Source organism: Macaca mulatta, chromosome 14, assembly GCF_049350105.2.
Source record: "Macaca mulatta isolate MMU2019108-1 chromosome 14, T2T-MMU8v2.0, whole genome shotgun sequence".
NCBI lineage: Eukaryota > Metazoa > Chordata > Mammalia > Primates > Cercopithecidae > Macaca > Macaca mulatta.
The window spans coordinates 58,073,061-58,101,036 of NC_133419.1; the positions used below are offsets into that span (position 1 = coordinate 58,073,061).

Genomic DNA, 27,976 nt, shown 5'->3' on the forward strand with positions numbered 1-27,976 from the left:
TTAGGGTATGTGGGCAAATATAACCTGATGGGGTTATTTGCTCAGTGTCACTTTTATTGAATTTAAAGCAAAAAGAGAGAAACAGAGGACAGCAAGACAAGGGGAGGCTAGAGTTGGGGGTCCTCACTCTTAGACTAGTTTTCTGGAGGAATTATTGTTTGAAAGGCCTATTGAAAGGTCTTGCACAGACATGAAAACTGGCTAAAGGGGCAGACTGTTATTTTTAAGCTGAAATGATGAACACATTGACTATAAGAGTACGTGAACAAACATACATATTTGATGTTTCCTTGGGCGATGGAAAGACCGGCATTTGTATTTTCTAGCTGTATCTTTCACTTTGTAATTGTGTTACTCACCTAAACTCTAGAATGACAGCTGTAAAGACTTGTGCATGTTTCACAATGGTGAAATGAGAATTAAATGATGTGCAAACACTCTACACCTGGAAAGTGGCATTCAAATGTTAACATTTTCACTTTATTATTACACCTGCCTAGCTTAGTGGAAGGACAGGGCTAGGGGAAATAGAGGTTAGACCTCAATAAGATATAGTACTTTAAGCCAGGTGTGGTGGCACATGCCTGTAATCCCGGGTACTTAGGAGGCTGAGGCAGGAGGATCTCTTGAGCTCTGGAGTTTGAGACCAGCCTGGGCAACATAGTGAGACCTTGTCTCAAAAAAAAAAAAAAAAGAAAGAAAGAAAGAAATATTAATAGTATTTTAGTTGGGCAGTGAAAATAGGAGAATATCAATAGACATTTGAAAAAGAGGGAAGAGCTTCAGCAAAGGCCAGGGGAGAGAAAAGCCAGTGGTGAATATTAGGGGCTGGTATATAACTCTAATTGTGGGAGGGAAGAGGGCAGAGTTACAGTAAATGCTGGGGGGGAGTAAAAGAAAAGGCTTGAAGTAAGCTGTATCAGAATGTGGTCAGCCTTGAGAACCAGGAGGTTTGGGGGAGTAATGGACATTGTTGAAACTTTTCTAATGATATGCTCTTGCTCTCATCTAAGCTCCTGGAAGATACCTAAGGCAGTGACATCTGGGTAAGGATGCATATGTATTTCCACTTCTACACACTCTTCCTGTGTGTGATTAGAGGGATACTATATTGTGAAGGGGCTGTAGCCTCACTGTCCTGTAGAACAGCTGCCAAAGCCACAGTGCTCTTTCTCCCAGCTGTAATGCATTACTTCAGAGGCAGCTTTCTCTTTGTCTGGAGCTTGTAAATGATTTGGTTTCCTTCATTCCAGGCATAGAGCTGCTTATCTCTGGGGTTGTAATGGATCATGGAGTGACTTCTTGGTCTCTTGGGGAAGAACAAGTTGGGCAAGTCCTCCTCACTGATAGTGCCCAGTGGATCATAGACACAGGTGATGCGATGAGGGCCCTGGCCTCCAGTACGGTAGACCACATAGAGAACCCCACACAAGAGGAATGAGGCTTCAGCATCCTGGCTTCTGCATGGGGTATCCCATGAATGCTCCACTCCCAGTGTGCCCGGCTCAATCTTTGTGAGAACCAAATGGCTATGAGTGCCTGGCCCGGAGTGGATGGCCCAGAGCCCATGCTCATCCACAGCCAGATCAATATAAGTTGAAGGGGAGTGCTGGTAAACCAATGCTCGGCCTACCCCTCCTGGGAGCAGCATTCGATCTTCCACAGTCCTCTTCTGCAGGTTATATTTGATTATCTCATTAGAAGTCGCCTGGTTGTGAAAAAATAGAAAACCTTTGTAGATCACTTGGCCTGTTCCCTGCCAGGAAAGTGTTAGGATTTGCTTCCGGGGAGCTGGCTTGGTGTTATCCTCCATGAATGCCCGTATGTTTGCAAATTCCCAAACAGTGTTGTTTCTGGATCCAATTAACAAGTACACCTTTGGAGAGTTATAGACAGCATCTTTCATCCAAGAGCCATGTGTGTCCATCATCTTCTTCACTATTTTCAGAGACTTTATGCTCATCAGCATGTTGTCACAGCCTGGCCAAACAGGAGAAAAAGGAGAGATTACTTTAAAAACATGAGCTGTCTGCTTTCTGGAAGGCTCACTGTGCTTGGTAAATCTTGTTTCCTTTCAGGTTTAATACTGGTAGGGAATATTTTCAGTTCTACTGTGACATGACAGTCCTTAGAAGAAGGGTTTCCCTTGGAAAATCCTAGAGTGAAAATGCAACATAGGCATGCATTTTGTTTCCTTAAGAAAAAGGGCATTTAAATCCCAGCAAGAAGCTAAGCCCATTCTTTCACCTCCTTATTTTCACAGATTGTTTTTTCCTTAGTGTCTATAATAGTTATTGTATATAGATCAACCACAATTCATTGTATGACTCAATGAATGAAAGAATAAATAAATGGTCTCTGTTAAGGGACTTGCTATCCAGTTCTAAGAGTCAGCATTTTATTCACTTCAGGATATTAACAGCTATTTGCTGTTTCACAGACCGTGTTCACTGTCTAGAGCACTTGGGATTGACACAGTGAGAATGACTTAGGTGTGAAGACACTAATTCAATTCCATTTACCACGATTTTATTGTACTGTGTACTTAGGTTACAATGTTTCCAGAATGGTTCTAAGTATGGAGGATAAAAAATACAATATCAACCCTACACCTCGAGGAGATTATCTCCTAGTGAAGGATTCTGACCCTTAACATGACTACAACATTATAAGAGCTCTATTTATTTATTCATGAATGTATGAATGAATGCATATAGTTAGCAGACACCGGATACCTACAAGGAGCAAGATAATGAGCGAGGTATTATGAGCTGGGGTTATGAGCAAAAACTGGGCATGGTTCTTTCTATTAAGTCCAGGACTAACTAGAATATAGGGAGTAAAGTGGAATTTTAAGAATAGAGAAAGGAAATGTCATTTGATGCAGGGAAGAATCTGTATTTGATTTGGTCCTTGAAGGATAAATGGAGTTGAATACTCAGAGAGGAGTGGAGAAGCATTCCAGACAGCAAACAAAACCACTTTCAGGAAAGTACTCTAAGATTAGGTAAAGAAGTGTAGAGTTTAGACCAATACAAGCTAATGTTTGATGTTGCTTCAAACTAGATATATAAAGCAAAGTACAGTTGACCCTTGAACATGAGTTTTAACTGTGCAGATCTCTTAAAATGTGGATTCTCTCCTGTCTCTGCCAGCCCTGAGACAGCAAAGCCAACCCCTTCTTTTCTTCCTTCTCAGCCTACTCAGTGTGAAGAGGATGATGAGGATAAAGACCTTTATGATGATCCACTTCCACTTAATGAACAGTAAATCTATTTTCTTTCCTTATGATTTTCTTAATGACATTTTCTTTTCTCTAGCTTACTTTATTTTTAGAATAAAGTTGCAGTGCTCTTTCTCCCAGCTATAACGCATTACTTCAGAGGCAGCTTTCTCTTTGTCTGGATTTGTAAATAGGAAAGGACCAGATTAACATTCACAATATGTGTTAATCGACGTTTACCTTATCAGTCAGTCTCCTGGTCAACAGCAGACTATCCATAGTTAAGTTTTGGAGGAGTTAAAAGTTACACATAGGCTGGACATGGTGGCTCACACCTGTAATATCCCAGCACTTTGAGAGGCTGAGGTGGGCAGATCACAAGGTCAGGAGATTGAGACCATCCTGGCCAACAGGGTGAAACCCTGTCTCTACAAAAATTAGCTGGGTGTGGTAGTGCGTGCTGGTAGTCCCAGCCACTTGGGAAGCTGAGGCAGGAGAATCGCTTGAACCCAGGAGGCGGAGGTTGCGGTGAGTCAAGATCATGCCACTGCACTCCAGCCTGGCAACAGAGGGAGACTCCATCTCAAAAAAAAAAAAAAAAAATGTTGCACATAAATTTTCAACACACAAGGGTCAGCACCCCTAGCAACCACATTATCCAAGGGTCAATTATAGTAGATTGAAGCCATCTCTATGCCTGGAACCTTAAGGGCCAGGCTAAGGAATTTGGATTTTATTCCATAGATGGAGAGATACTGAAGTTTTTGAGCAGGAGTGAAATAAAGGCTGTCAAGACTGTTCCACAAGGTTAAGCTAGAAGTCCTGTGTATGATGGACATTTGGAGTGAGACCAAAATCAGGGAAATCAATTAGTAGATTATTTCTTTAATCCAAATGGGATGATAAATGATCTAAACTGGAAGAAAGGAGAAAAGTGAAGTAAAATGAAGGAGTTACAGTTTTCTAGCTCCTCAGTGCCACTTCAGGCTACTATTCTTCCCACCTACAGCAAAATCTCTTCCTTTTTAGTATTCATGCTTTGTGTCTCATGCTGTCAACTCCTCCCAGTCTAAATCATTGGCAATTCTCCAGGACACTACCCTATATGCATGGAGCATGTCCACCTCTTCAATTCCATGGAAACTTACTTTTAAACCACATTAGCATCCTTCTCCAGGGTTATGCTCTGATCTCCCATTCCCAACAACTATTCCGTATCTGAAATCGAAAACCCCAGTATCCCACTCACCATGGTTATTCTTCCATTCCTCACTCCTTTGCTCATGCCTTCCAGTCCCTTGGCCTCTACTTTCTCCCAGGTCATCAGCCCTCTCTTGACCTTGCTTTCTTTCCTATACAGCCTAAACCACTCTAATAGCTCTCTCACTGGCATTCTCACCCATCAACCCCTAGTTATGCCACAATATCCACCCAACAAAAGTCCCTGGCCCAGAATGAGTTCAAACATCTGCCTTGTCCTGGAGTTGAGTGTTGATGGAGGAGAAAATCTCACAATGGTGTATATTGGTGCCACTAGACATAAGGGGTCTCCAGTGTCAACTGAGCCCCAAATACCATACTGGTCTTCATGGTTAGCCCACCATCTTCACATAATACTAATATCTTCCCTACCCCGCCCCACCCATCCTGCCCTGGCCAGTCCCTTCACCAACAGCAGATTAATTCCTTTGAAAAAACAAATACCATTAGACATGAACTCTTTTCACTTTCTGTCTCTTCACTTATAAACTTTTCTTTAGTTGTTCCCCTGTTGCTACCCTCACACACATCTTAGAAGAAACTGTGTCATTTCTCCTGTCCAAGACTAATACATTCACTTGTACTGTGATCTCATCTTTTCCTGGCTTCTTCTAGACTTCCTTGATGAATTATCCCTTTTCTGTTATCTTTAATTTCTCCTTCATTACTAGATTCTTAGCCTTAGCTTATAAGCATCTAGCCTACATTAAAACAACAACAATTCACCTTCAACTAGGCACCTTTTTCTAGTTGCTTCATTATCTCTTTCCATCATTTTATAGCCAGCTTCTCCTACAGAATAGGCTATACTCTGTAATCTACATCTTCATCTCCCATTCTTTTACTTCGCCATAACGCCATAGAAATTATTCTATATAATGTTACCAGGAACCTCATAACTGAAAACTCAAATAGATATTTTATGTCCATATTTTACTTGATCTTCCTGGAGCATGGTCAGTTCTTCCTCCTTGAAGATTGATGTGAATCAGGATAAGATCAGCTCTACTGGTCATTTCAAGAAAAGTCGGTCATCAGTTCTAATTTTGGACTTTTTTTTGGAGACAGCTTTTTACTCTATTAAACAGGCTAGAGTGCAGTGGCATGATCTTGGCTCACTGTAGCCTCAACTTCCTGAGCTCAAGCAATCCCCCCACCTCCTCCTCCTGAGTAGCTGGTACTAAAGATGCATACCAACAGGCCCAGCTAATTTTGTTTATTTTTGGCAGCAATGAGGTCTACTATGTTGCCCAGGTTAGTCTCAAACTCTAGGACTCAAGTGGTCTTCCTGCCTTGGCCTCCCAAAGTGCTAGGATTACAGGCATGAGATACCACTCCCAGCCAATTGTGGACTCTTGTTGAGACTGCCTTATCAGGCCATCTGTTGTGAGGTGAGCAATGTCATGGAAGCAGGGAGTGGTGGTCTTGCTAGGAGCATGAGGAAACTTGCAGGTCTACCGCAAATCCTGCTGAAGTTTCTATTATGGGTAGGAAAGAGTAGTCTTAATAAGAGCATAGGAATCCTGGGCCTCCCTCATTGACTTCTGGGTGTGAGGTGGTGGAATGATAGTTAGATAGAGTCTTTAAAGGACAAATGAGCACTCTGAGGAGCTCCTTCAAATCCTTTGAAAGGCTTTGGTATAAGAAGCTGGATGTGGACCGGACACCGTGGCTCACACCTGTAAGCCCAGCACTTTGGAAGGCCAAGACAGATAAATCACTTGATCTCAGGGGTTCAAGACCAGCCTGGGCAACAGAGTGAGACCCCATTCCTACAAAAAAATGCAATAATTAGCCGGGTGTAGTGGTGTGCACCTGTAGTCACAGCTACTCAGGAGGCTGAAGTAGGAGGGTCATGTGAGCTCAGGGGGTAGAGGTTGCAGTGAGCTGAGATCATGCCACTGCATTCCAGCCTGAGTGAGAGAGCCAGACCCTGTCTCAAAAAAAAAAAAAAAAAAAAAAAAAGTTGGATGTGTCAGCAGGTTGTCATTTTCTTAATCAGTGCTTGGGTTCTTAAAGCCCACTGAAGGTCAACTGGAGTCATAGGACAAGAAACAGAATGAAGGAAAGAAGACTGGACAGGAGGAAGAGAGATGCACAGTGAGATGGGTCCCAGAGGTTCGGAGGTAAGCAAGCATGTTAGCAAACTGCTTGTTATATGCCAGCTGTGGGCAGCAGTCCTATCACGCTTTCCATATGACTATCACACTTTCTCATCTCCCTGCAAGCCTCCATCATACCCTCGCATGGAGATCTTCCCACTTACTCCATGAGAAAGTAGAAGCAATCCTAGGAGAACTGCACCATCTCCTGCCTGGACTACTGTGGCAGCAGTCTCCTATATGGTGTTCATGCCTCCATCCTTGCCTCCCATAGTCCAATTCCCACAGCAGCCAAAGGCATGCTTTTAAAATGTAAGTCACATCATGTCCTGTGTCTGCTTGAAACCCTCCATTGGCTTCTCATTTCACTCAGAGTGAAATGGATAAAGCTTGGGTCTTTACCTCCAAAGCCACATGTAAGCTGTTCTCCTATTGCTTCTCTCTCTGTTCTTCCACTCCTTGTCCCCTACAACTTCTCCACCTTGTTCATTTTTTTCTACCACACTGACTTCTGCTATTTCTCAGATTGTACCAAACACACTCCTGCCTCAGGAACTTGGCACTTTTTGTTACCTCTGCTTGGAAACAAATATCTACATGGCTTCTTCCCTTGCTGCCTTTAGGCCTGTTCCAAATGGTCTTTGATCATTTAGACCTTTTCCCATTACCCTATAAAAAAGGCAACCCTCTTCTCCAGCTCTCCAGGGACTCCTTTACCCTAGATCATTTTTCTCCATAGTGCTTATTTTGTCTGACATATTATACATTTGTCATTAGCATATTATTGCTTGATTCCCCTCAATAAAATGTAAACGCCGTGAGAGTATAAGCTTTGTCTTATCTGTTTCATTCACTACTGTATCTCTTGTTCTTAGAATAGCATCTGGCATATAGTAGTTCCGTATTTTCTGAATGAATAATGGATTTTCAACAACCATATCCATCAACAAACTGCTCCTGACCCTGCATTCTCTGCCGTCCTTCTTGCGTCCTTTACTTTTGCAGTGGATCTCTTACCCTTTCACCTACTCAAGAACTTATGACCTGAAATTATCTTCCCTTTCCTACCTCAGTAGTCTCTTCCTCCCTATTGGATCATTCAGTAAATCATCCATCCTGGAAAAACCTACTAGCATGGCCCCATTTCTCTATTCCACTTTATATTAAAACTCCTTGAAAGAGGCGTTTCCTTACTTCCAATGATCCTCTAAGCCATTCTATTCAGACTTCAGTTCTCCACTGGTCTAAACTCTGCTGCCCATTTTTCTGAATCAGTCTCTGTCAAGGTCACCAACAGCCTCCATGTTGGCAAATCCAAGGGTCAATTCACAGGATTCATCCTTATCAACTTTACAGCCGAATTTGATTATTTGGTCAATATTTTCCCTCAAAACTCTTTCTCTTCCTGATTCTGGGATATCCCCCTCATGTTTGTCCTCTCATCTTTCTGGATTGTTTTTTATTGGTGTCCATTGCCAGTTTCTCCTCATCTTCCTCTTTTAAATACTCTATCCCCAGGCCTCCTCTTTTCTTTGTCTACAATCACTTTCTAAGTCATTCCATTCTATCTCTGAGACCATGGAAGTTCTAAATAATGATGACTACCAACTTTGTATCTTCAGCCCCTGTCTGGATATCTACTTAGTCCCAAACCTATTTATCTACCTGCTTATTCAATGTCCCTACTTGGATATCTTCAAACTTAACCTGTCCAAAGCAGAACTCTTACTTTTATCCTCCAAACTCTCTTTCTCCCTACTTTTTCCATTTCAGGCAAGATCCATAAACCAAGTTTCTTACTTAGAAATCCTTGATTTCTTTCCTTCTATTCTCCAACACCAGCAAATCCTGATAGTATAACTTCTCTTGAAATTATAATGTTACATAAGGCCAGGAGCGGTGGCTCACGCCTATAATCCTAGCACTTTGGGAGGCCAAGTTGGGCAGATCACCTGAGGTCAGGAGTTCAAGACCAGCCTGGCCAACATGGCAAAACCCCATCTCTACTTAAAATACAAAAATTAGCCAGGCATAGTGGTGCATTCCTGTAATCACAGTTATTTGGGAGGCTAAGGCAGGAGAATTGCTTGAATCTGGGAGGCAGACGTTGCAGTAAGCCGAGATTGTGCCACTGCACTCCATCCTGGAGACAAAGTGAGACTCCGCCAAGAAAAAAAAAAGAAAAAGAAAAATTATAATGTTACATGAAAATACTCAAATATACATCTCACTTTCAACCTACTACCTCTTTTTTCCCTGGAATCCATTCATCATCACTTTTTGCCTAGACCACTATAATAGTCTCTACTTTGTCTCCCTGATTTTATTCTTACTTACCTTTAGTTAGTATGTTCTCCATAAAGCGGTATGAGTGATCTGTTTGAAAACATAAATTATGTGACTGGCCTGGCTAAACCCTTTCTATCATATTTAAAATAAAATCCTAAACCCTTGCCTAAGGAATCTACATAACGTGGCCCCTGCCTTTCTCTGTGACTTTCCCTGATACCTTTCTCCCCTTGCTCACTGTGTTGTGATTACATTGGTTGTCTTCCATCCTGCCAGGATGTCAAGTGTGTTTCTGCCTCAGGGCTCCCGCACTTGCAATTTTCTGCCTAGAGTGCTCTTTTTCTTGATCTTCCCACAGTTAGCTCCTATTTAGCCTTCAAGTCTCATTTTCAATATTATGTCTTTAAGAGGCTTCCTGTGACCACACTATGTAAATATGTCCACCCAAAAATTGTCTACTCTAGCCCTTTTCTTATTTCCTTGAGATTGCTTATCATATTCTTAATTATTTCATCTGTTTTATTTACTAGCTCATTGTCCTTCTCTCCCGCTCCCAGGCTTCTAGTCTCTGCTCCTTCATCTTCATGGATAGTGTCATATCCCAGTGCCTAACTCAGTGAGTTGGGGGTTCGTAAATATCTGTTGAATGAATTTAAAAATAGTCTCATTTAAGCAGATATTATTCTAAAGTCTAAATATTACTGCACTTCCAGAGTTCTGACTGCAGGCCCATCTTAAGTAAATAATAATTTGTAAAGTACTTTAAAGCTTTTAAGATACTTTCAAACCCATTATTCAATTAAAAAATCTGACCCAAGGTTTTCATGAAGGGAATACATGGCAGAAGTGGGGGTGGGAGCAACCCTAGCTGGGAAGAGCTGAGTCTCAGGAAGTCAGTCCTTTCAGTGGTCATGACATCACTGGCTGTTCCCAGGGACACAGTGGCCTTGCCTGGCTTACACTGTGGCCAGAGCCAGACTTGGAGGCAAGCTGTAGAAGTCTCTCAGCCATCAGCTGCCCCCATGCTCCCCTGCTGACATGGTTCATCAGCCTGAGGGGTTGCTTTCTTGTGGCCTCCAGGTCAACATTGTCCTGGGTCAGCCCGGGTTATAGGAAGCCAAAGCCCTGGGGAGTGTGGAGAAGTCTGGGACAACAGGGAACCTTATGCATTGCAGGAGCAGCTAACAGAAGGACCCCCTGACACACTGAGCTACTGGGGTCCATAGGCTGCAGTGCAGAAGGATGGGGAATGATCTGCCCTGTTTGCTAGGGCCACCCCTCCACCTGAGCCCGAAAGAGCTTTCTTCAGTTTCCCAAGCCTAACCTGTCTCATGTGAAGCCTCTGCTCTTCCCTGATTCTATGCTGATTACAGAGGATGAGTAAGGGTTTAAGCCTGTGAGTGACCATAGAGGACTTTTATGGGGTAAGAGGGAAGGTCTATTGGCTGTGAGAAAAGCCCAGAAGCTATTCCTATTAAGGAACAAGCACAAGGGCTAGAGAAGTTAATAAATATCCAACAAATATATCTGACATATAGTATGCTTGGTACTGTGCTAGGCACTTTACATTAACTAATATAATTCTTTTTTTTAAGTTTTTAAACATTTTTTATTTGATTATTTTAGAGATAGGGTCTTGCTACGTTCACCAGGCTGGTCTCAAACTCCTGGCCTCAACCAACCCTCCTGGCCTTGGCCTCCCAAAGTGCTGGTATTACAGATGTGAGCTACCATGCCCAGCCCTATATAATTATTATTTTTTTAACTTTTTAAAATTTCTATTTTTAATTGACAAATAATTATATATATTGGTGGGGGGATACTATGATGTTTTAATATAAGTTTAAAATGTAGAACTCACAATTCTTACAATAAGCTTAAGTGGTAGATGTTTCAATACTCATTTTCCAAATGAGAAAACATTAAGGCCTGTATAAATTACCTGGAAAGGTCACACAGCCATAAAGGGGGATGCGGTCCTCTGAGCTCAGTCTGAGCTGGGAGGCAGCCAGTCAGGACCCCTCCAGCCAGCCCCAAGGGCACAGTGATGTGTATGTATGTATGTGGAGGGAAAGGATGAATAGCATCTGGGTGTGCAGAACGGTGGATGAGGGCAATGGGCTCTCTGGGACCTAGTCACAGACTAGGGGCCTTGACTAGGAAGCCCCCAGCCTTCCCATCCTTCTTGCCTGAAGAAAAGCCAACAGGCTTGCAGCCCAGCTACGGAGGGACTGTGTCTAAGAGCAAGGTCAATTAATGTCTCTCCCATAATAAAATGTTCATTTAAAATACAGTAGAAATGACTGGGCCCAGTGGCTCATGCCTGTAATCCCAGCACTTTGAGAGGTTGAGGTGGGAGGATCCCTTGAGTCCAGGAGTTCAAGACCAATGTGGGCAACATAGTGAGACCTCACTCCACAAAACATACAAAAATTAGTTGGGCTTGGTGGCACACTCCTGTAGTCCCAGCTACGTGGGAGGCTGAGGTTGGGAGGATCACTTGAGCCTGGGAGGTTGAGGCTGTAGTAAGCTGACAGTGCATCATTGTATTCTAGCCTGGGCAACAGAGGGAGACCCTGTCTCCAAACAAACAAACAACAACAACAAAACAAAACAAAACAATAAATCAGTCAATAAAATAAAATACAGCAGAAACCAACACAAACTGCTTATTTTACCCTCTTCTTTTCTAATGCCGAACCCTTGGAGAAGTAACACAAGAGTGGATATATGGTTTTGGTCAGGGAAACATAGTTCTGGGAAAAAAAAAAAACAATTCCCCCCATGTGTCTTCTGCTTCTCCTATTCCTTCCTTTGTAGATGAAACCCAGGATTTGGAGTCAGAGATGTGAGTGGTCTGAACTCAGCCTTTGGCTCTGTGTGTCTCCCCAAAAGTCCCTTTGTCAACCCAACCTTGTTTTTCCCAGCTGTAAAACAAGAGGTTTAGGTTAGATGCTCTCTATATGTAGTTTTCAGCGCTGATACTCTGTAGGTTTTATCAATTCCTTTTCTTTTGGAATTTGAGGATAATATATTAATTTACAGTGTTCAAGTAAAAGGGTAAGTTAAAACTCCCTGCTGTGCTTCTCTTGAGAAGAGATAATTAGCAGGAAGAAAAGGTTGGGGAGGGATGGGAAATAAATTTGAAACCTTTGGGTCCAGCCAAGATGCAAATTTTTTTAACAGAGACAATGACATGCAGGGTTTCCCTGGCAAACCAGAGAATGAGAATCTGGGTTTCCCCCTCAGGCAGAATTGCAGACAAGCAATTAGGATAGAATTTGGCACAAGGCCTCACAGTAAATTCATACACAAGTATTACTTATTTGAATCTTTTCATATAACTTATAAATTCATACACAAATATCACTTACTTTAATCTTTTAAATACTTTTCCCCTGATTTAATAGCAACACTTTCCATATCTGGTGAGACGTATTACTTTATGTGGGAGTCACTCAGTCTGAGTTAAGGATCAGAAACACTGGTCTGGCTGCTGGTGGAGAATGGCTTGGGGATGGGGAAGGACAGAGGGATACCAGGTAATGAGTTTGTAAGTATGATCCAGATGAGAACTATCCAAATAGTGACGGATATAAGTAGTTAGAAAAAGGAGAGATCAGGTTTTAATAACTGATTCAATTGAGGGAACCTGTTGATACCAAATCAGACTCAAAAATGGGGTGATAGGGTACATGAGATAGCAGCAGAGAAGGCTGGCTTGGGAAGAGTGATGAATTCATTAAAGAGAAGAGAATTCTCTTAAAACCCTGAGTATTTTGACTGCTTCCTGAAATGCTGTTATAAAACTTGATTTTTTCAACCATCTAGATTGTATTCATGTTCATAAACATTTGTCAATACTAATCAGCTGATAGGTAGGATGTAGGCACTGAGATGACAAAGATGATGGCTTTCAGACTTGTAGTCAGATATAAAATATCTATAAAATTGTCAGCATGGACTTATTCTAAAAATTAGGGGTATTTCATGATTTCACCCACGGAATAAGTTTCAGATATCTCAGCATAGCATGCAGAGTGCTTAATCAGCTTCCTCTCTTGTCACTTCCTCATCATGCTAGTCACTAGTCACCAAACCTGCCATGGCTTCCCACAAGTTTTAGACTTTGCTCAGACTTCTCCTTAGCTCTCCTTTGCTAACTTGGGATACACCTGCTCATTATTCAAAACAAAATCCTCTGCTCCTGCAGAGCAGTTAGGTCATTCTCATCTGCCGAAAGCATTCTGTGCAACCCCTTCTAGGGCAGTTATTATGCTGAACTAGAATTGATTATTCACTTTGTTTCCTTGCAAGCACTTTAGACTCTATTTATCCTAAGTGCCTGGGACACAATATATATCTCCCTCAGTAGTCAATTTACTGCTTACTCTCCAAACTCAGAAGCCAATTAGATTCAGATTATGCAGAGTTTGTCAGTTTCCAAACTTGCTATCCCAATTCATGCTGTGCCAGCCTAGAAATCAAATAGATTAGCAGGTGATATTTCACTGAGTGCTTCAGTGGATGGGTAGTAGGAAAATAGGTACTGTATAAAATTCAGTGAGCCATGGGGCAATTTGGCATTGCAGAAGGGCTGTGAACCCAGGGTTAGGGCTTAAACAGGGCCTGGCATACAGTAAGTGCTTTATATGTTGGTTTTAGTGAATCACACAGAATCCTTTATTAAATCCATATCATAGGTTTTTCTAGCTTTCCAGCACTAAATTCAGAGTATTCCATGGCACCCTGTCCTGAACCCTAACAGCTTTATTGATAATAGCAATAAATTATGAAAAAGAAACAGACTTGACACATGGCTTTTCACATGCATAGATATATGTTGCCCAAAAACATCAAGTTGAGAACTTCAATGGAGAGTGTGGAAGCTGCGAAGATGTGTGAGGTATGAGTGTGAGTCCAGCCTGGCTCCACCATGGGGTCCCTACAGTTGGAGTCCAACACAGGCAACATAGACAACTTCCTTACAATGCCTCCTTCTGGAAGAGGCCAAGTCTCCATAACCCCTTTCCTTAGTTTATTTTCCTCTATAGTACTTATTATATTCTGTCTACATATTATACATTTATCTGCTAACATATTTATTGTTTGGCCTCCCTCAAAAGAATGTCAGCTCTAAAAAATGAAAGAAAAATAAAGCAGGGGCTTTGTCTTATCTGTTTTTCTTTTCACAGATGCATGTCTTATCCTGGAATAGCATCTGGTACATGTTATTACAATTTCTCCATTTTAATTATGAATATGATAAATGGTCAATAGTTATAACCAGCCTCAACAAAACCTATTTGGAGGCCTGAATAATTTTTATGACTGTAAAGGGTTTCTGAACCTGACAGTTTAAGAACTGTCCTAAAGCATCCAGGCTCGTCAACACTCACATAAAGCATGAAAATGGGCCATCCTCTGGGGAATTTATTTTTTTGAGACAGGGTCTTTCTCTGTCACCCAGGCTGGAGTGCAGTTGCATGATCAAGGTTCACTGCAGCCTAGACCTCCCAGCTACATTGTAGCTGGGACTACAGGCACATGCCACTATGCCTGGATAATTTTTTTATGTTTTATAGAGATGGTGTCTGGCTTTGTTGCCTAGGCTGCTCTGGGGAATTTCTGATCAGTTTCCACTTTCCACCAATTATCTGACTGCAACAACATTGTAACCATTCCAAGGTTATAATTATGAACTTCTTGTTTTTATTTATTTCTCATTTAAAGACTGAGCTGATTTTTGCAGTGTGTGTGTGTGTGTGTGTGTGTGTGTGTGTGTGTGTGTTTCCTGTAATATTCCAAACTGAAAAGGGTGGAAATGCTCTCAATTTCTAGCTGTGGCAATGCCATTCGCCTGTGTGTAGTTAGAAGACACAAAGTCATTTTGTTGTTTCCCCATGGATTCTTCCTGTGAAGTACATCTCATTTCATCCTATTCTTTTTATCCTTTCTCAACATGTGATGGTCTAGGGCCTGCTTCCTGAACCTGAACTTTGCAGCCGCCTTCTCGCTGGTTCTTTGGTGATACTTCTTCAAAACTGCTAATCGTACCAATGCCTGACTCATTGCTTTCATGTAGATGTTTGCATATTTTAAAATCAGGCTTGATTGCTGCCCGTTTCCATGGGCATTGAGATGAAAAGCCTTATATGGGTATAACTAGAGGTCATAGTATATGGGTGAGCTTCAGAGCCATACTTGGAACACCAAAGTGTTAAAGTGACCAGGCTAAGTTCCTAGGGACCTTGTGTGCTTCTGCTTTCTCTCTTAGACATCTGCCTCCGTCATGAGGCCGGGCCAGGTTAGCGTCATACAGGAGCAGAGGCCACACAGAGGGCAGCTCAGTCACCCCAGCTGAGGCCATCCTCACCCAGCTGTTCCTAGGCAATGTGCCACTGACTGCAGGTGCACAAGTGAGCCTACCCAGCCACCCTATGGACCCCTGAGAAATGATAAATGATTGTTGTCTGAACCCACTAAGTTTGGGCATGGTTTGCTATGTAGCATTATCGTGGCAGCAGATAACTGATTCAGGGTGGGGTGGAGATTGTGAGTAGACACAGAGGCAGAGATGGATCTAGTGTGTCTGGGGTGGTGCATACTCCTTATGTGGCAGGAATGTGGGGAGAGGAGATGGGCTCTGTGGAACTCTCTAAGCCACAGTTTCTTCATCTGAAAAGGAGCTATAATAGTATCGACCTACCAGGGTTGTTGTGGTCATCAGACAAGACATCAGATTTAAGGGCTGAATGCTATCTCTGGCAAATAGTTTCCTCCACTTTCGAATAAACGATTCTTTCAGGTCAGAAAAGATTGATCCCCTTCTCTGTTCTACGCACAATGATAGACTTAGGGAACACAGCATAAATGACTCAGGCATGCATGAGGTATAGTTTACGTTTTCAGAATAGCAGGTGAGATGGACAGAGCACCAGACAGATAGGGATAGGCAGCAGCGGCACAAGATGCTGAGGGATGCTCAAAGTTGCTGTGTTCAATTGTTGGCTTCTTATCCACTTTTATGACAAAAGTAAGCACAACACATATAGTGGATACCATGGTCACAGTTTTTATTTAACTTGTAAATATTACTTTCATACTTAAACCAAAGAGAGCCAGGCTGGCAGGGGTCAGGTTGTAAAGGACTTTCTTCATATGTTATTTTGTGGGGGTTGCTTTACCCTGCAGGTTTTGGTTGCCATTGAAGGGGATAAAGCAGCGATGTGGTAACTCTGGCAAGATTACTCTGTGGCAATATAGGATAAGCCCTAGAACAGGGAGAAATGGGAGGCAGGAAGGTCAGCGAGGAGGCTTTCATAGGAATCAAGACTAGAGATGGTGAGAGAGCAGTGCAGGTGGAAAGAGTACACTTGAGAGAGATTCACAAGGAAAAATCTACTGGACATGGTGACCAGTCAGATGAGGGCCAAAGGGAAGATTTCTAGCCCAGGAAAGTGTGTGTGTGACTATTCTGTTAACTGAGCAAAAAGTGGGGAAAGCACAGGAATTTTATTGTTTAAAAGTCAATGAAGAAATGGCAGGGAACTAAAAAACAAGAGGGTAGGGAAAGAAAATTGGACCTTCTTGGCCAGAGTTTAAGAATCTAAAACCAGTCTGTTTGTAAGTAGGAACCATCATCCAATAGTGACCAGGAAAACTAACATGGTCTTCATACTGTGACCCATGATAAGATCAGAAACAGCTAGAACTTCTGAGCCCAGGCACCTACTCTCACAACAGAAGGCTCCTACCTCATGTGCCTCCCTAGCAGTCCTGGAGATGGCTTCACTGGGTTCAGCCTGTTTCTTCTGTGTCCCCTCAGCCTCCCCTACTGCCATTCTGCTCTGCACCTTGTGGCCAGAATGAACCTCCTCTGAGCCCCGATACTCCCATTCTTATCACTACTATGCAGACAGCACAATGGAAGAGGTGAGTGTGTGCAGGACCCAGCCTGTCTGGGTCGAATTGCAGCTCTGCCATCTATTAGTTGTGTGACCTTGGACAAATGACTTATCCTCTCAGTGTCTTTGTTTCCTCATCTATAAAATGGGAGATAATATACAGTACCTATCTCACAGGGTTATTGTGAGTATTGCATGACATAGTCCAGTGAGATATGTAAAATGCTTAAGGATTATGTGGTACATAATACACATTCAGTAATATTAATTGCCGTCGTTCACATTATTCTGATTCCCTACAGCTTGCAAGTGTCAACTAGTTTAGCACAAAGGAGCTTAGCTCATGTCTGGTCCTTTCATCGCCTCTACAACTTCCTCCTTCACCTGAGCTCCATTGAACAACTTGCTCCACAAACACACTGAGCCCAATTATGCTTGTGCTGCACCATGCTGTTTCATTTTCTTGAAATGCCCTTTACTTGATTCTCCACTTAATTAGCTTTTTTCCATGATTAAAACTCAGCTTGAGGGCTACTTTCAAGATTCCGTAATCCCCCCATCTACATGGCAACCCTGACCATATCTACTTGATGCCTGTCCCCTGTGCTTTTGTGACATCCTTTGCATCCCTCCATCAGAGCCATTATCACTCTGAATTTGTCTAGACAGCTTCTCCCCTTGGCCGTAAGCTTTTTGAGGACAAGAATGTTATCCTATCCAACATTCCATTTCTAATGCCTGGCACAATGCCAACATATTTCTAGAATTCAGTTGGACATTTGTTGAATAAATAAAACAACTAAGTTATAGCGAGAATGAGTGGATGTTCAGGGCACCTGGAGCCACAAGCTAACCCTCTGTGAGAATCCGTAGTGATGGGATTGGAGGTATCCTCATAGACCACAGGCCTTTCAGATGGATAAACAAAAGAAGTGCTATGTACGTAGGTCTTTCTGAACCCAGCACAGTGATCCATGGGCGTGGCTTCTCCAAGGGAAAGCACAGGATAAGCTGTACTCTACACATACCTCCAATGTTGCTGTCCCCGTGAATGCAGAAATAGCTGGGTGTACGCAGGCACATGTACACGCACGTGCACACACACACACACGCACCTGTACTTACACTTGCATTTATACTTTCAGTCCCTTCTGTGGTAAACACATCTGTTGCAAATTAGTTATACTTCTTTTCATATTTTGTTCTGCTCATGACAAACTAATGGACCTTGAGAGTTGGCTAACAGATACATTTTATTTGGTTAATAGCGGGGATTTTTGTTTAGTTGTTTTGCTTTTAATGGTTTTGAATATGGGTCATGCACACTTATAAAACCTGGATAGATCCCGGAGGCTTTAAATATGTTGCAACAGACTTTCTTATTTGAAACATGATCTAGCAAAAGATATGACTTATTTAATTCAGCAGGGTGAAAATTACTTGAGGTAACTTTCATGCATCCTTGCAATAAAAAGAACTGGATGACAATAGGAAATAAAATAAAATCTGCCATAATGGCTTATTTTGACTGCCTGGAGAATTTTTCTTCACAGACTATTTACAAGTGAAAAAGAGGTTAATACTTGTATGCACACAAGAATGCAGCCTGTGGAATCTTCCAAAGAGTATCAGTTGGATAAATTCTTAATCTGGGTGTCTGAGGCAATGATTCTTTGTCATAAGTTATAAAGTGCAATGCAAAATTTTATTTTAATAATAGTTATAGTTTCAAAGACTTGGAATAATTTTTACAAATAAGTTAGACTTAGTGTTATAGTCAAATAGTGTTCACTTCTTTGCATCCTAAATTGTGTATGTGTGTAAATGAGAGAAGAAGAGAGAGAGGGAAGAGTGGGAAAGTGGGAGAGAGAGTTAAGGTTCTAAGATTGTACCTACCCCCAAAATGTCCCTGAGTTGAAGACCTCATGTGAATGTCATTTGGGGATAATCTCTAAATAAAGGTTGAAGATTTGAGAACAGCTTTCTAGGGAATGGCTTAATTATAGAGCCATTTTATCTTATTATTCTCAGTACTTGGCCCTTAGTAGTTGCCTGAATAATATTCCTAAAATAAGTGAGAACCATTGAAATTAGTACTAGAATTTCCTGGAAGTCTCCTGAGATATAAGGTTAAATTTTCCAAGAAAATTGTATCATCTATTCTGTAGGGGTTTACAAACTCTCTAAGACAACGCATACATATGAATGAAACCCTCTGAACTGACCTCTGGCAATGCCTTCCTAGCCCATAATCCCATGGTTTTTGCCCACAGAAGGGTGCTAACTTGAGTCTTCAGGATTTTAGGGGAAGGTCTGTAACTGGCACAGTCTCTATAGGCCAAGGTTGGAAGACAGGAAGATCAGAGTCGTCCAGGAAGAAGGCAGGTACAGGTAATTAGTAGCACCAGCTGAGCCTATCAGACTAAAGCATTGTGATAGGCAGAATTCTTAAACAGTCCCCAGGATTTTTACCCCCTGGTGTATATGCCCAGTGTAATTCCCTTCCCTTGAGTATGGGCAGGACTTGTGCGTGTATGACAGGACAACACTCTGTGATTGCATTACATTGTAAGACAAAGGTGAAGGAATTTTGCATATAAAAATAAGGTTCCAAATCAGTTGATTTTGAAGTTATCAATAGGAAATTATGGGTGGGCTGGCTGAATCACATAAAAGCCCTTAAAAAAGGGACTAGGCGCTTCCTAAAGAGAAGCACTCTCCATCTACTTGAAGGAGCAATAGATGTGTTGTGCAGTGCCTACGGCAAGGAGAGGCTGTAGGAGCTGAGGATTCCAGCCCTACAAGTAGGAGCTGAGGGTTCCAGCCCTACAAGTACCAGGAGAGGACCCAGCTAAGCCATGCATGGACTCCTGACCCACATAAACTCTGAGGTAGTAAACGTGTCTTGTTTTAAGATGCTAAACCTATGGTAATTCGTTGTACAGCATGAGAACCGATATAGGCATAGTTACTAAAAGAAATGGTAAAAAGCAGGAGTGTGCATAATATATACAATACAAAACAGTACCTAACAGGGGAATAAATTGACTTTCCAAAGTCTACTCATAGATAGAGAACCTCTAAAAATAATAAGCTGGAAGGGCACTAATCACACAGTTGTGCTTGTTTCTAGGTTTGTCTTTCCCTAAACTAAGCTCTGCAGGGGCCTCTGCCATCATTATTTCTTCTGTAAACAATTTCTGTGGCCTTCTCCATGGGAGGGCATGACCTAGACTCTGTGAATGCAGAAAAGAAGATGTCAGTATGTTTGTGGAATGACTGAGGAGTCAAACACATACAGACTTGTGTGGTCGGGTATGTGAGATGCTCCCTGAGAGGAATGAATGAAGTGCTCCAGGAGTACTGTAGGCCAATCTGCCTGGCAGCCCCCTCACCTCTATCCTTACCCTCATAGGTCTTCACAAAGAATTCACAGCATTTTTGAGTCACAAAGGATTGCTAGGAAAAATATATATAAATATATATTAATCATATACATTTTAATATATACATATATACACACATACATAAATATATGTATATGTATATTTAAACTGCATTTGGGTAAGTTATGGGAGAAGGAGCTGGAGATCAACTTGCATCACTTCGTAAAGGGCCTTTCTTATATAAAAGAAAGCTAGGAGATTTCAATGGATTTTTTTGTTGTTGATAATTGATGGTAAATGACAAAAATATGTTCCTCACAGAGGAGAATTATGATCTATTTTGTGTTGTGGAAAGTCTACATGACAGCAGGCAGACTGTGGGAGGCAAGAGAAATGGTAAGGAAGCTAGAGCAGGATGCAGACGTGTCCTACTTGGTCCTCCATCCCTCCTGTGCAGCACAGGGCCCATACAGTAGTGGGAGGCAAGAAGTATTGGCTGATTTGTAAACCAACACAGCATCAAATGTGAGCTCCAGAGGCAACAGACAGGGATGCAGCAATCTCTGATAGGTTCAGAAATGTTTTCATATACCACAGAGCTAGGAGAGGGGATATTTCAGAAGTGCAGTATCTGAGGGGCAGAGGATGGGGGTTGAAAAAGCAAGTCCAGTCTCAGGACCTCCACTGAGCTCTAGCTGGAATGGGAAGGGGTAATCTCAACACCTGGTAGGCTGCGAGTGTCCAGGGACCAGGGACAGCTCAGGAATACAATTCAGCACAACTATTCAGACTTAGGGTCCTGCCTGACCCTCCAGTGTGAAAGTTCAGACACATTCTAGATCAGGCCACATTAGCACCCAGTCCTCTCCATGAGCATTCTAGGAAGCCCCTGTTCATCTCGGTTGGTCTATTTCCTTCCCTCACTCTGTGCTTACCCCCAGCTTCTCCCTCTTTGAGGATGATTCATCTCAGGACAAAGTCAGGGCCAAAAAGGATTGCTCACTTGACCTATTGCTTCATATTATAGGCAAGGCACCCTCCTCTCTTTCTTCTGACTCAGAGATAAGATGTTTTTTGGGTTTTTTTTTTTTTTTTGCCTCCAAAGCTTGACTAAGCCCTCTGCCTGTGTTAACAATCCCTACATCCATTCATTTATTTGTTTTAATTATTTAATTACTCACTGAAAACTATTTATTGAATAGACCTCATTCTAGGCACTGAAGACACAGCATTGAACGTGAAACTGGGGTTCCAAGTTCTCATAGAGCTGACATTACAGGTAGGGAGGTAGGAAATAAGCTGTGAGCCAATAAATGAACTAAACAGTTTCAAAATTATAAATGGTCTAAAAAAATCATACAGTAATAAGTGCTCCCAAACTCCTTTTGAGTTTTCCATTTCAATATATTTCATACCAACCATTCGATGACCTAAGCCCAAAACCTGGGAAACATCCTAGAGTCATCTCTCTCACTCATCCTTTACTTTTAATTAGCAGTCAGAAAGCCATGTGGATTCTAACTCTCAATGGCTCTCAAATCCACCTGTTCTCTGTCCCATGACACTTAATGCCAACACTCTCACTTGTTGCCCAAATTATTGCAGCATTCCCTGACTGGTCTCCTCTCTCTAGTTTTACCCTCTTCCTTCTTATCATGCCCTTGTTTAATATTGCTCAATAGTTCTCTGTAGTTTCTCCAGTGAGCTTCAACTTCCTTTATCTAGCATGCAAGGTCTCTCATTAACTGGGTCCTGCTGAGCTCTTCAACCTAGTTTTCCTACTGTCACCTCTCTAAAAAGCTTTCACTCAGCCATATTTGCGGGTCTACATGTCAAGGTGCTACAGTACCCTCATGCCTTTGGTACATTGTGCCCTGACTTGAAGTACCCTCTGCTCATTCTTTTCTAACTTCTTTGTTCAAAAATCAGACCAAGTGTCACCTCATTTAGGAAGACTCTTTTCCTTATAGTGATCATGAAGTTCTTAGAAGGATTTCATTGAGAAGGTACGTGAAACTTTTAGTACAATGATGGCACTCAGCTTATATGTCATTTCCCTGATGGAGGTTCTTGAATTGGAACAGATGTAATTAGCATGTAAATAAAGTCTTCCTATTTGTAATGAAAACATCTCAGAATACAAACCCTGAGGTGGGAGATTTGTCTCCCTCATTGTTTTAATGAAATAGACTCATGCACAGAAAATTTTTCTTTGTCATTTGTGTGTTTATTGCCTGATACTGTTTATTATAATTTGAGCTGCTACACATTATTCTTAATGGCCTGGAAGTGATTCTGATGGATCACAAGATTAGACCACATCCCATGCCTATCACCATCTCAGACAGCACACACAGTAGTAATTCACTGCAGTTTCCAGCCCTGAGAGTTGGCTGTTGCCATTTCCAATTTAAGACTGTTTCTTGGTACGTTTGCAGATGCTATCTACACCCTGGGTACTGGATGTAGAATCCACCAAACTGCCACTTTCCCTGAAAAAATCTGGGACCACACATCTCCACCAAATCAAGGTTTATCAGGAGGTGGTCTCCTTGGGCTGACCTTTGACACTATAGTCTTGACCTTCTATGGAGTCTTTAGGCACTCTGTGTGAAAGAAAGAGTGGCTTTCTGAGAATGGATTTCCCTTTGGACACCTGTTCTCTTTATAGCTTTCTCTCTCAGCAATGCACACAAAAGCACACCTCCAGCTCTTTCATTACTCTACGATGCTCCCTGACTGCTCTGAGTCTGTGTGTTTCTGAGCATGATAGCCCCTAGAAGGGCTAGGAAAAGATGCAGTTTTCTTACTTGCATTCAGCAGAGTCCAGATCTTTTTCTCTTCTTCAGCTTCTTGGAGCAACATTTCTGCCAGTGTCTTGTCCTCTGATTCTATGCACTCGTCAGCTTCTCGAAGGTATTGTATGTAGTCAATCTCCCGTTGGGCACGTTCAACTCTCAGTGCCAAGTTACCCACCGCACTCTTGTACTCACTTGTGTAGGTCTGACATCTTCCCAGCATGACAGATATATTTTTTGAGAACTCTTGGAATTCTTGAATGTATGCCCTTGTTGCTTGGGTACATTTTTCCAGCCCTTGCTTCAATCAGAAAATAAATTTGCAAATTATTGCTTGTTATTTAAATTACCCAAATAATATAAATAGCTATCCTTTATAGAAAAGGATTAGAAAATTATACATAATCGAATAGGAGAAAAATTGAAATCACCCCTAATTCCTAAATTCAAAGGTACTATTGATACTTTAGTATATCAGTTTTTAAAAGTTTTCCCGAGCATTTAGTCATACATATGTAAATATATTTTTAAAATGTGATTTTACTATATGTTTTGTATCTTTTTCACCTGTAGATATATTGTGAACATACTTAGATACCAATTAATGTATACCTATACCATAACTTTAATGAGCACATTCCATTGAGTTGATATCCCGTTATTTATTCTTAGACTCTTTTTGATGTATATTTACAGTTTTTAATTTTTTGTCATTCAATCAATGCTGAGAAAAAACTTTGTATTTACATCTTCATGAGATTATTTTAAGGGAAAAAAAACCTTTGTATTTACATCTTCATCAGATTATTTTAAGACAGATTTCCAGAATATCCATCCCTAGCACTTGGCACAGGGCCAAGCACATAATAATACTCAATAAATATTTGCTGAACAAAAGAACAAATGAATGGGAATGGGATTGCTTCGTCAAAGAGAATGTCGACTTAAAGCTCATTTGCCATAGTTTATCAAAATGCTGTCCACAAATGTAAAAATGTATGCTCCAAACAGCAATATGTAAGGCTGTTTATTTTGAAGGGAGAAAGACAGAAAGACCCAAAATACTTCCCTAAATCCCTACCCTCTTTTTTCCTACGCTTCTGACACTGGCTTCTCAGGCTGGGAATGCTATCACTGTGTTGTTAAGTGTCTGCGCTGGCCAACGGTGACTGCCACATGCGACTTAGCTTCACCTCAGGTCAGGACTGGGGTGGGAAGATCTTGTCTTTTTCAAATCCACATTCATAACTATAAAAGGATTAGTCTGTACTTTATACCCTTGACAAGTTCTTAAGGTATTGAAAGACAATTTGCAGGGATTTGGCTGGCTTTACTCCCAAGGCAAGTCGGTGCTAAATGCAGAGGGATCCTGGGTGAGCATCATTCTGGCACTTCTAAGGAGGTGAGGCTCAGGAGGGAGCAAGTGAAGAAGCACAAGAGGCTGCTCGTCTGGGAACACTTCAGCCACTGCCTCCAGGCCTCAGCCTGTTGGCTGAACGCCCTTAGAAAATGTGTTTGGCCTGCTGTGTGGAATTACTTTACCCTGACTGTAACTAGAAGAACACGTAATTTGGACATGAAGATTTTTCAGGAAAATGTAGAAAATAATTATTAGCAATAAGAGTGTCTTTGAAAGAAGATAAATAATTTATCAGTTTAGCTTGTACAAAAGCAAGTCATTAAGTATGAATAGTCAGTGCCAGGGTGTGGCAAAGGCTAGGGTGGAGGGTTACATTTGTCCCTGGGAGCCTGTCCAGGCCGCCAAAATGTTGGGTTTTGCACATTTTAATGAGGTGGTAGCCCGAATGCTTTCTTTCTGTTTAACTTGGCCAAAATCTGCTCATTTCTAAATCTAAATCCAGTTCAGCAAAAGAAACTAAGACTTCTCAATACATCAATATCATGACTTTTTACAGTGACCTAATGGTTTATCATAAAAGACAAAAAGAAAAGCTGAAATTCATTATCAGCCTGCAACACTAAACATGAAGAAAAAGTGACCAACATTTTTAAGTTTCATATTTTAAAAAATGAACTATGGTGAATAATAACATTTTAGATACATACCATTATGCCAGGCAGTATTTTAGCTATGGATTAAATCTTCAGAATAGCCTTACAACATAAATTCTACTGTTATCCCCATTTTACAGACGAGACAAACTGCCAAATCAGAGCACACAGTGCAACTATGCTCAAGGTCTGGGAGTGGCACACTGGACACTGGAGTTGGGCTCTAAACAGCTAGATTATGAGCATTTTGAAGTGTAACTTTGGCAATGTGTCATTTGCTATCTGGGAAAAATACAACCCAGTAGATAGAGAAACATGGGTAAAATAAGGTATTTCTGGGAGGCCTGTTCCTTGTCCAAGGTGTACAGATGCCACCTACCTCCAAGACTCGAAAGCGCTGGTAGATGTAATGCACCATTGCTGGGTCCTGAGCACACTGCGGCGGGGGCAGAAAAGCTGCAAGGAACAGAACGAGCAATGCAGAAGCTCCTCGAAGGGCCACCATCATCCTGCAAAACACCAACCAGGGTAATCTCTTACGCTGTGGCTCTCCTCAAAGAAGTCTTGAGGGTTCCAGTGGTGGTCTCCTGCTTTCTATCCACTGCTGTGGCAAATCCTCTAAAAACAGCGTTTTGCACAGCAGAGAGCAAAGTCCGCTTGTTATTCCACCCGATGCATGAGCTCAGTTTGCCAGCTAGTGATCAAGTCCAACTGTTGGTATGTTGGTCCCTGAGGCCTTGCAGACTGGCTTGTGGCAGAGAGCTCCCTGGGTCCAGCATCTGTTGCCCTCACCCTTGACACATGTGGACCCTCCCCAGGCTAGTGGTTGCACGCTGCTTCCAGGCTTAATTGTGTGTGCGTTGGGGTGGGGGGTGAAGATGGCTTCCCCCCTATTCCCTCGCCCTAGCTATTTCCTTTTTACTTTTGCTTTCCTCCTCCCTAGTGAATTCTGCAGTCCAATCACAGGCCTTCCCCAACACAAACCACCCCCAACTTTTCAAAGTTGGAATCTCAGTTTAGCTTCTGGCAGAAATTCCCAGGATCCTTTTCCCAGAAGTCCTACTGGGAGACCCCACCCCTCATCCAGACTCCCTTCACATTCCTGCAGCTCTTAAAGGCACAGCCAGGAAAAATAAACATGGATCTACCACTATCTCTGAACAGCCAGTGCACAGGGCTGTATCACCCCTTGGGCAGAAAGGTACAATGGGCTACAGGCCTGGCCACCCAGGCTGACAGCTGAAATATCTCAGGATGGAGCTGAGAAGAATTTGATTAAGAGGAATAACAACAATCGTTGATACAGTGATGCTTCCAAAGTCAAGCCATCAACAAAATTAATTCCTTACAAAATTCCTTTGTAAGGAAATCCTTGAGTTTTCTCAATCATTAGAGGCAGAATTCCCTTCATGTAGCTGCAGGCCAGAAATATGTAGGACTAAACTCCTGCAGGCCCTGGTCCAATTGAAGATAAATTATAGCCCTAGGACAAGGTAGTAAAATCTTTGATTTTGTCTGCAGTCCAGCCTTCTTCTTATCTCAACCTGTCTTTCCGTGGGAAAGGCCAGGACACCTTTCTCAATCACCTGCCAAAATGAGAAAGGTTGGGGCATCTATGGGATGTGAAAAGAACGCTCTCCAGGGGTCAGAAGGCCTGTGTTTCCATTTGGTTCTCACAAGAGACACTAATAGATACCTTTATCAAAACATCTCATGTACCCCATAAACACCTACTATGTATCCACAAAACTTTTTTAAAAAGAGACACTAATAGACTGAGAAATTGCCACTGGTGGTCCTTAAACTTCCTTATCCCCAGTAATATTTCTCCCCACCCTTCTTCCATATGGCCACAGCTCCTAACTATTCCTCCTCACTCTCTTGCTAAAATCCCAAACAGTAGTTCCTCATCCTTAGAAACAATTCCTCATATTTCTGAGAACCGTCTTTGCACTATTCCCTAAACCAGTTGAACTTCAGCTGACCCTGCCTCCTAAATCCTTATTAAAAAATCTGCCTGGCTCACGCTCCTTCTCCAAGTGAGAATATTCTCTTTGAAATTACTCATGCCCAGCATTTTTGAATAAAGTCTTAGAGTAAAGGTGCTCTAATTGATTTACTTCCACAAATGCCTCAAGTCCTAACTTTAAGACTGTGAACTAAGATGGATAAGGTCCACTGGAGGAAAATTCTGATTGTATCATAATTAACTTTTGGGTGGTGGTGGTGTGGATAATTCTTTCCTGGGTTTTCTAGAGCATGCTTATATTACTTTTTCAATGAAATACACATACCATACTTACGATGTCTAAAGAATTACAGGAGAGTCTGTGAGGGGGAAATGCAGTGGGAAGCCTTGGTTGCAGCAGAAGTCCTTGGGGTGCTTTCAGGGCTGCTGTTGCTCTTCTCTCTGTGGAGTGGGCTCCAAACAGCTTGCTCAGGCCTGGCAGGCACCATCTCTGCCCACCAGTGATTCAGGCCCAGTACCACCTTCTCTGCGGTCACCACCTTCTTCAGAGGGACACTCGTGGCCTCTCAGTTCTGACTGCCCACACCTGGTCTTAATTGGAGAGCTTCATTTACTCTTTGTAATCCCAAACAGGGACCGCAAATCTCACAGCTGGAACCCATAACCCATTAGGATTGATGACCCATGGTTCAGAACCAGAGTGGAAACTCTCATATTCTTGTGACCAGAGGTTTCATAAAGAAAAACCAAACTCACATTGGAGACAGACCCAACTTTGACTTGCGATGGCCTACTGAAGCCATCTTTATTAGAACAGTCCCTCCCCAATGGGTGCCGGGTGGGTAAGTGTGAGAAAGATGGCCTGCTGCACCTAAACCTGCGGTTGGATGAAATCAGTTAGCTCCACTATCTTCATTACACTTAACCTCCGGCCTTGACTATTGCTGTCACTAACTGGGACAGTGGACAAGCACAGTGACTTCTCTTTTCTCCTCTGCAAGTGTCTGATCCGTCAGCTTTTCTACCCCA

The 27,976-nt window shown here is 42.1% G+C and overlaps 1 protein-coding gene across 1 annotated transcript; it reads right to left on the reverse strand.

Moving 5' to 3' along the window:
• Positions 1-36: 36 nt before the first annotated feature.
• Positions 37-27,976, reverse strand: OLFML1 (olfactomedin like 1). Its single transcript, XM_015114956.3, has 3 exons — positions 25,358-27,976; positions 22,978-23,266; positions 37-1,980 (listed from the first exon to the last, which is right to left on the reverse strand). The coding sequence occupies exons 1-3, from the start codon at positions 25,484-25,486 to the stop codon at positions 1,190-1,192; spliced, it is 1,209 nt and encodes a 402-aa protein (XP_014970442.2). The 5' UTR covers positions 25,487-27,976; the 3' UTR covers positions 37-1,189.

What these genes read in the sequence shown, in the direction of transcription:
- OLFML1 (XM_015114956.3), bottom strand. Translation starts at nt 25,486, where the DNA reads ATGATGGTGGCCCTTCGAGGAGCTTCTGCATTGCTCGTTCTGTTCCTT. An exon ending in AGCGCTTTCGAGTCTTGGAG is followed by an intron (nt 23,267 to 25,357) that starts GTAGGTGGCATC and finishes TTCTGATTGAAG; the next exon opens with CAAGGGCTGGAAAAATGTAC. An exon ending in CTGGACTCTGCTGAATGCAA is followed by an intron (nt 1,981 to 22,977) that starts GTAAGAAAACTG and finishes CTGTTTGGCCAG; the next exon opens with GCTGTGACAACATGCTGATG.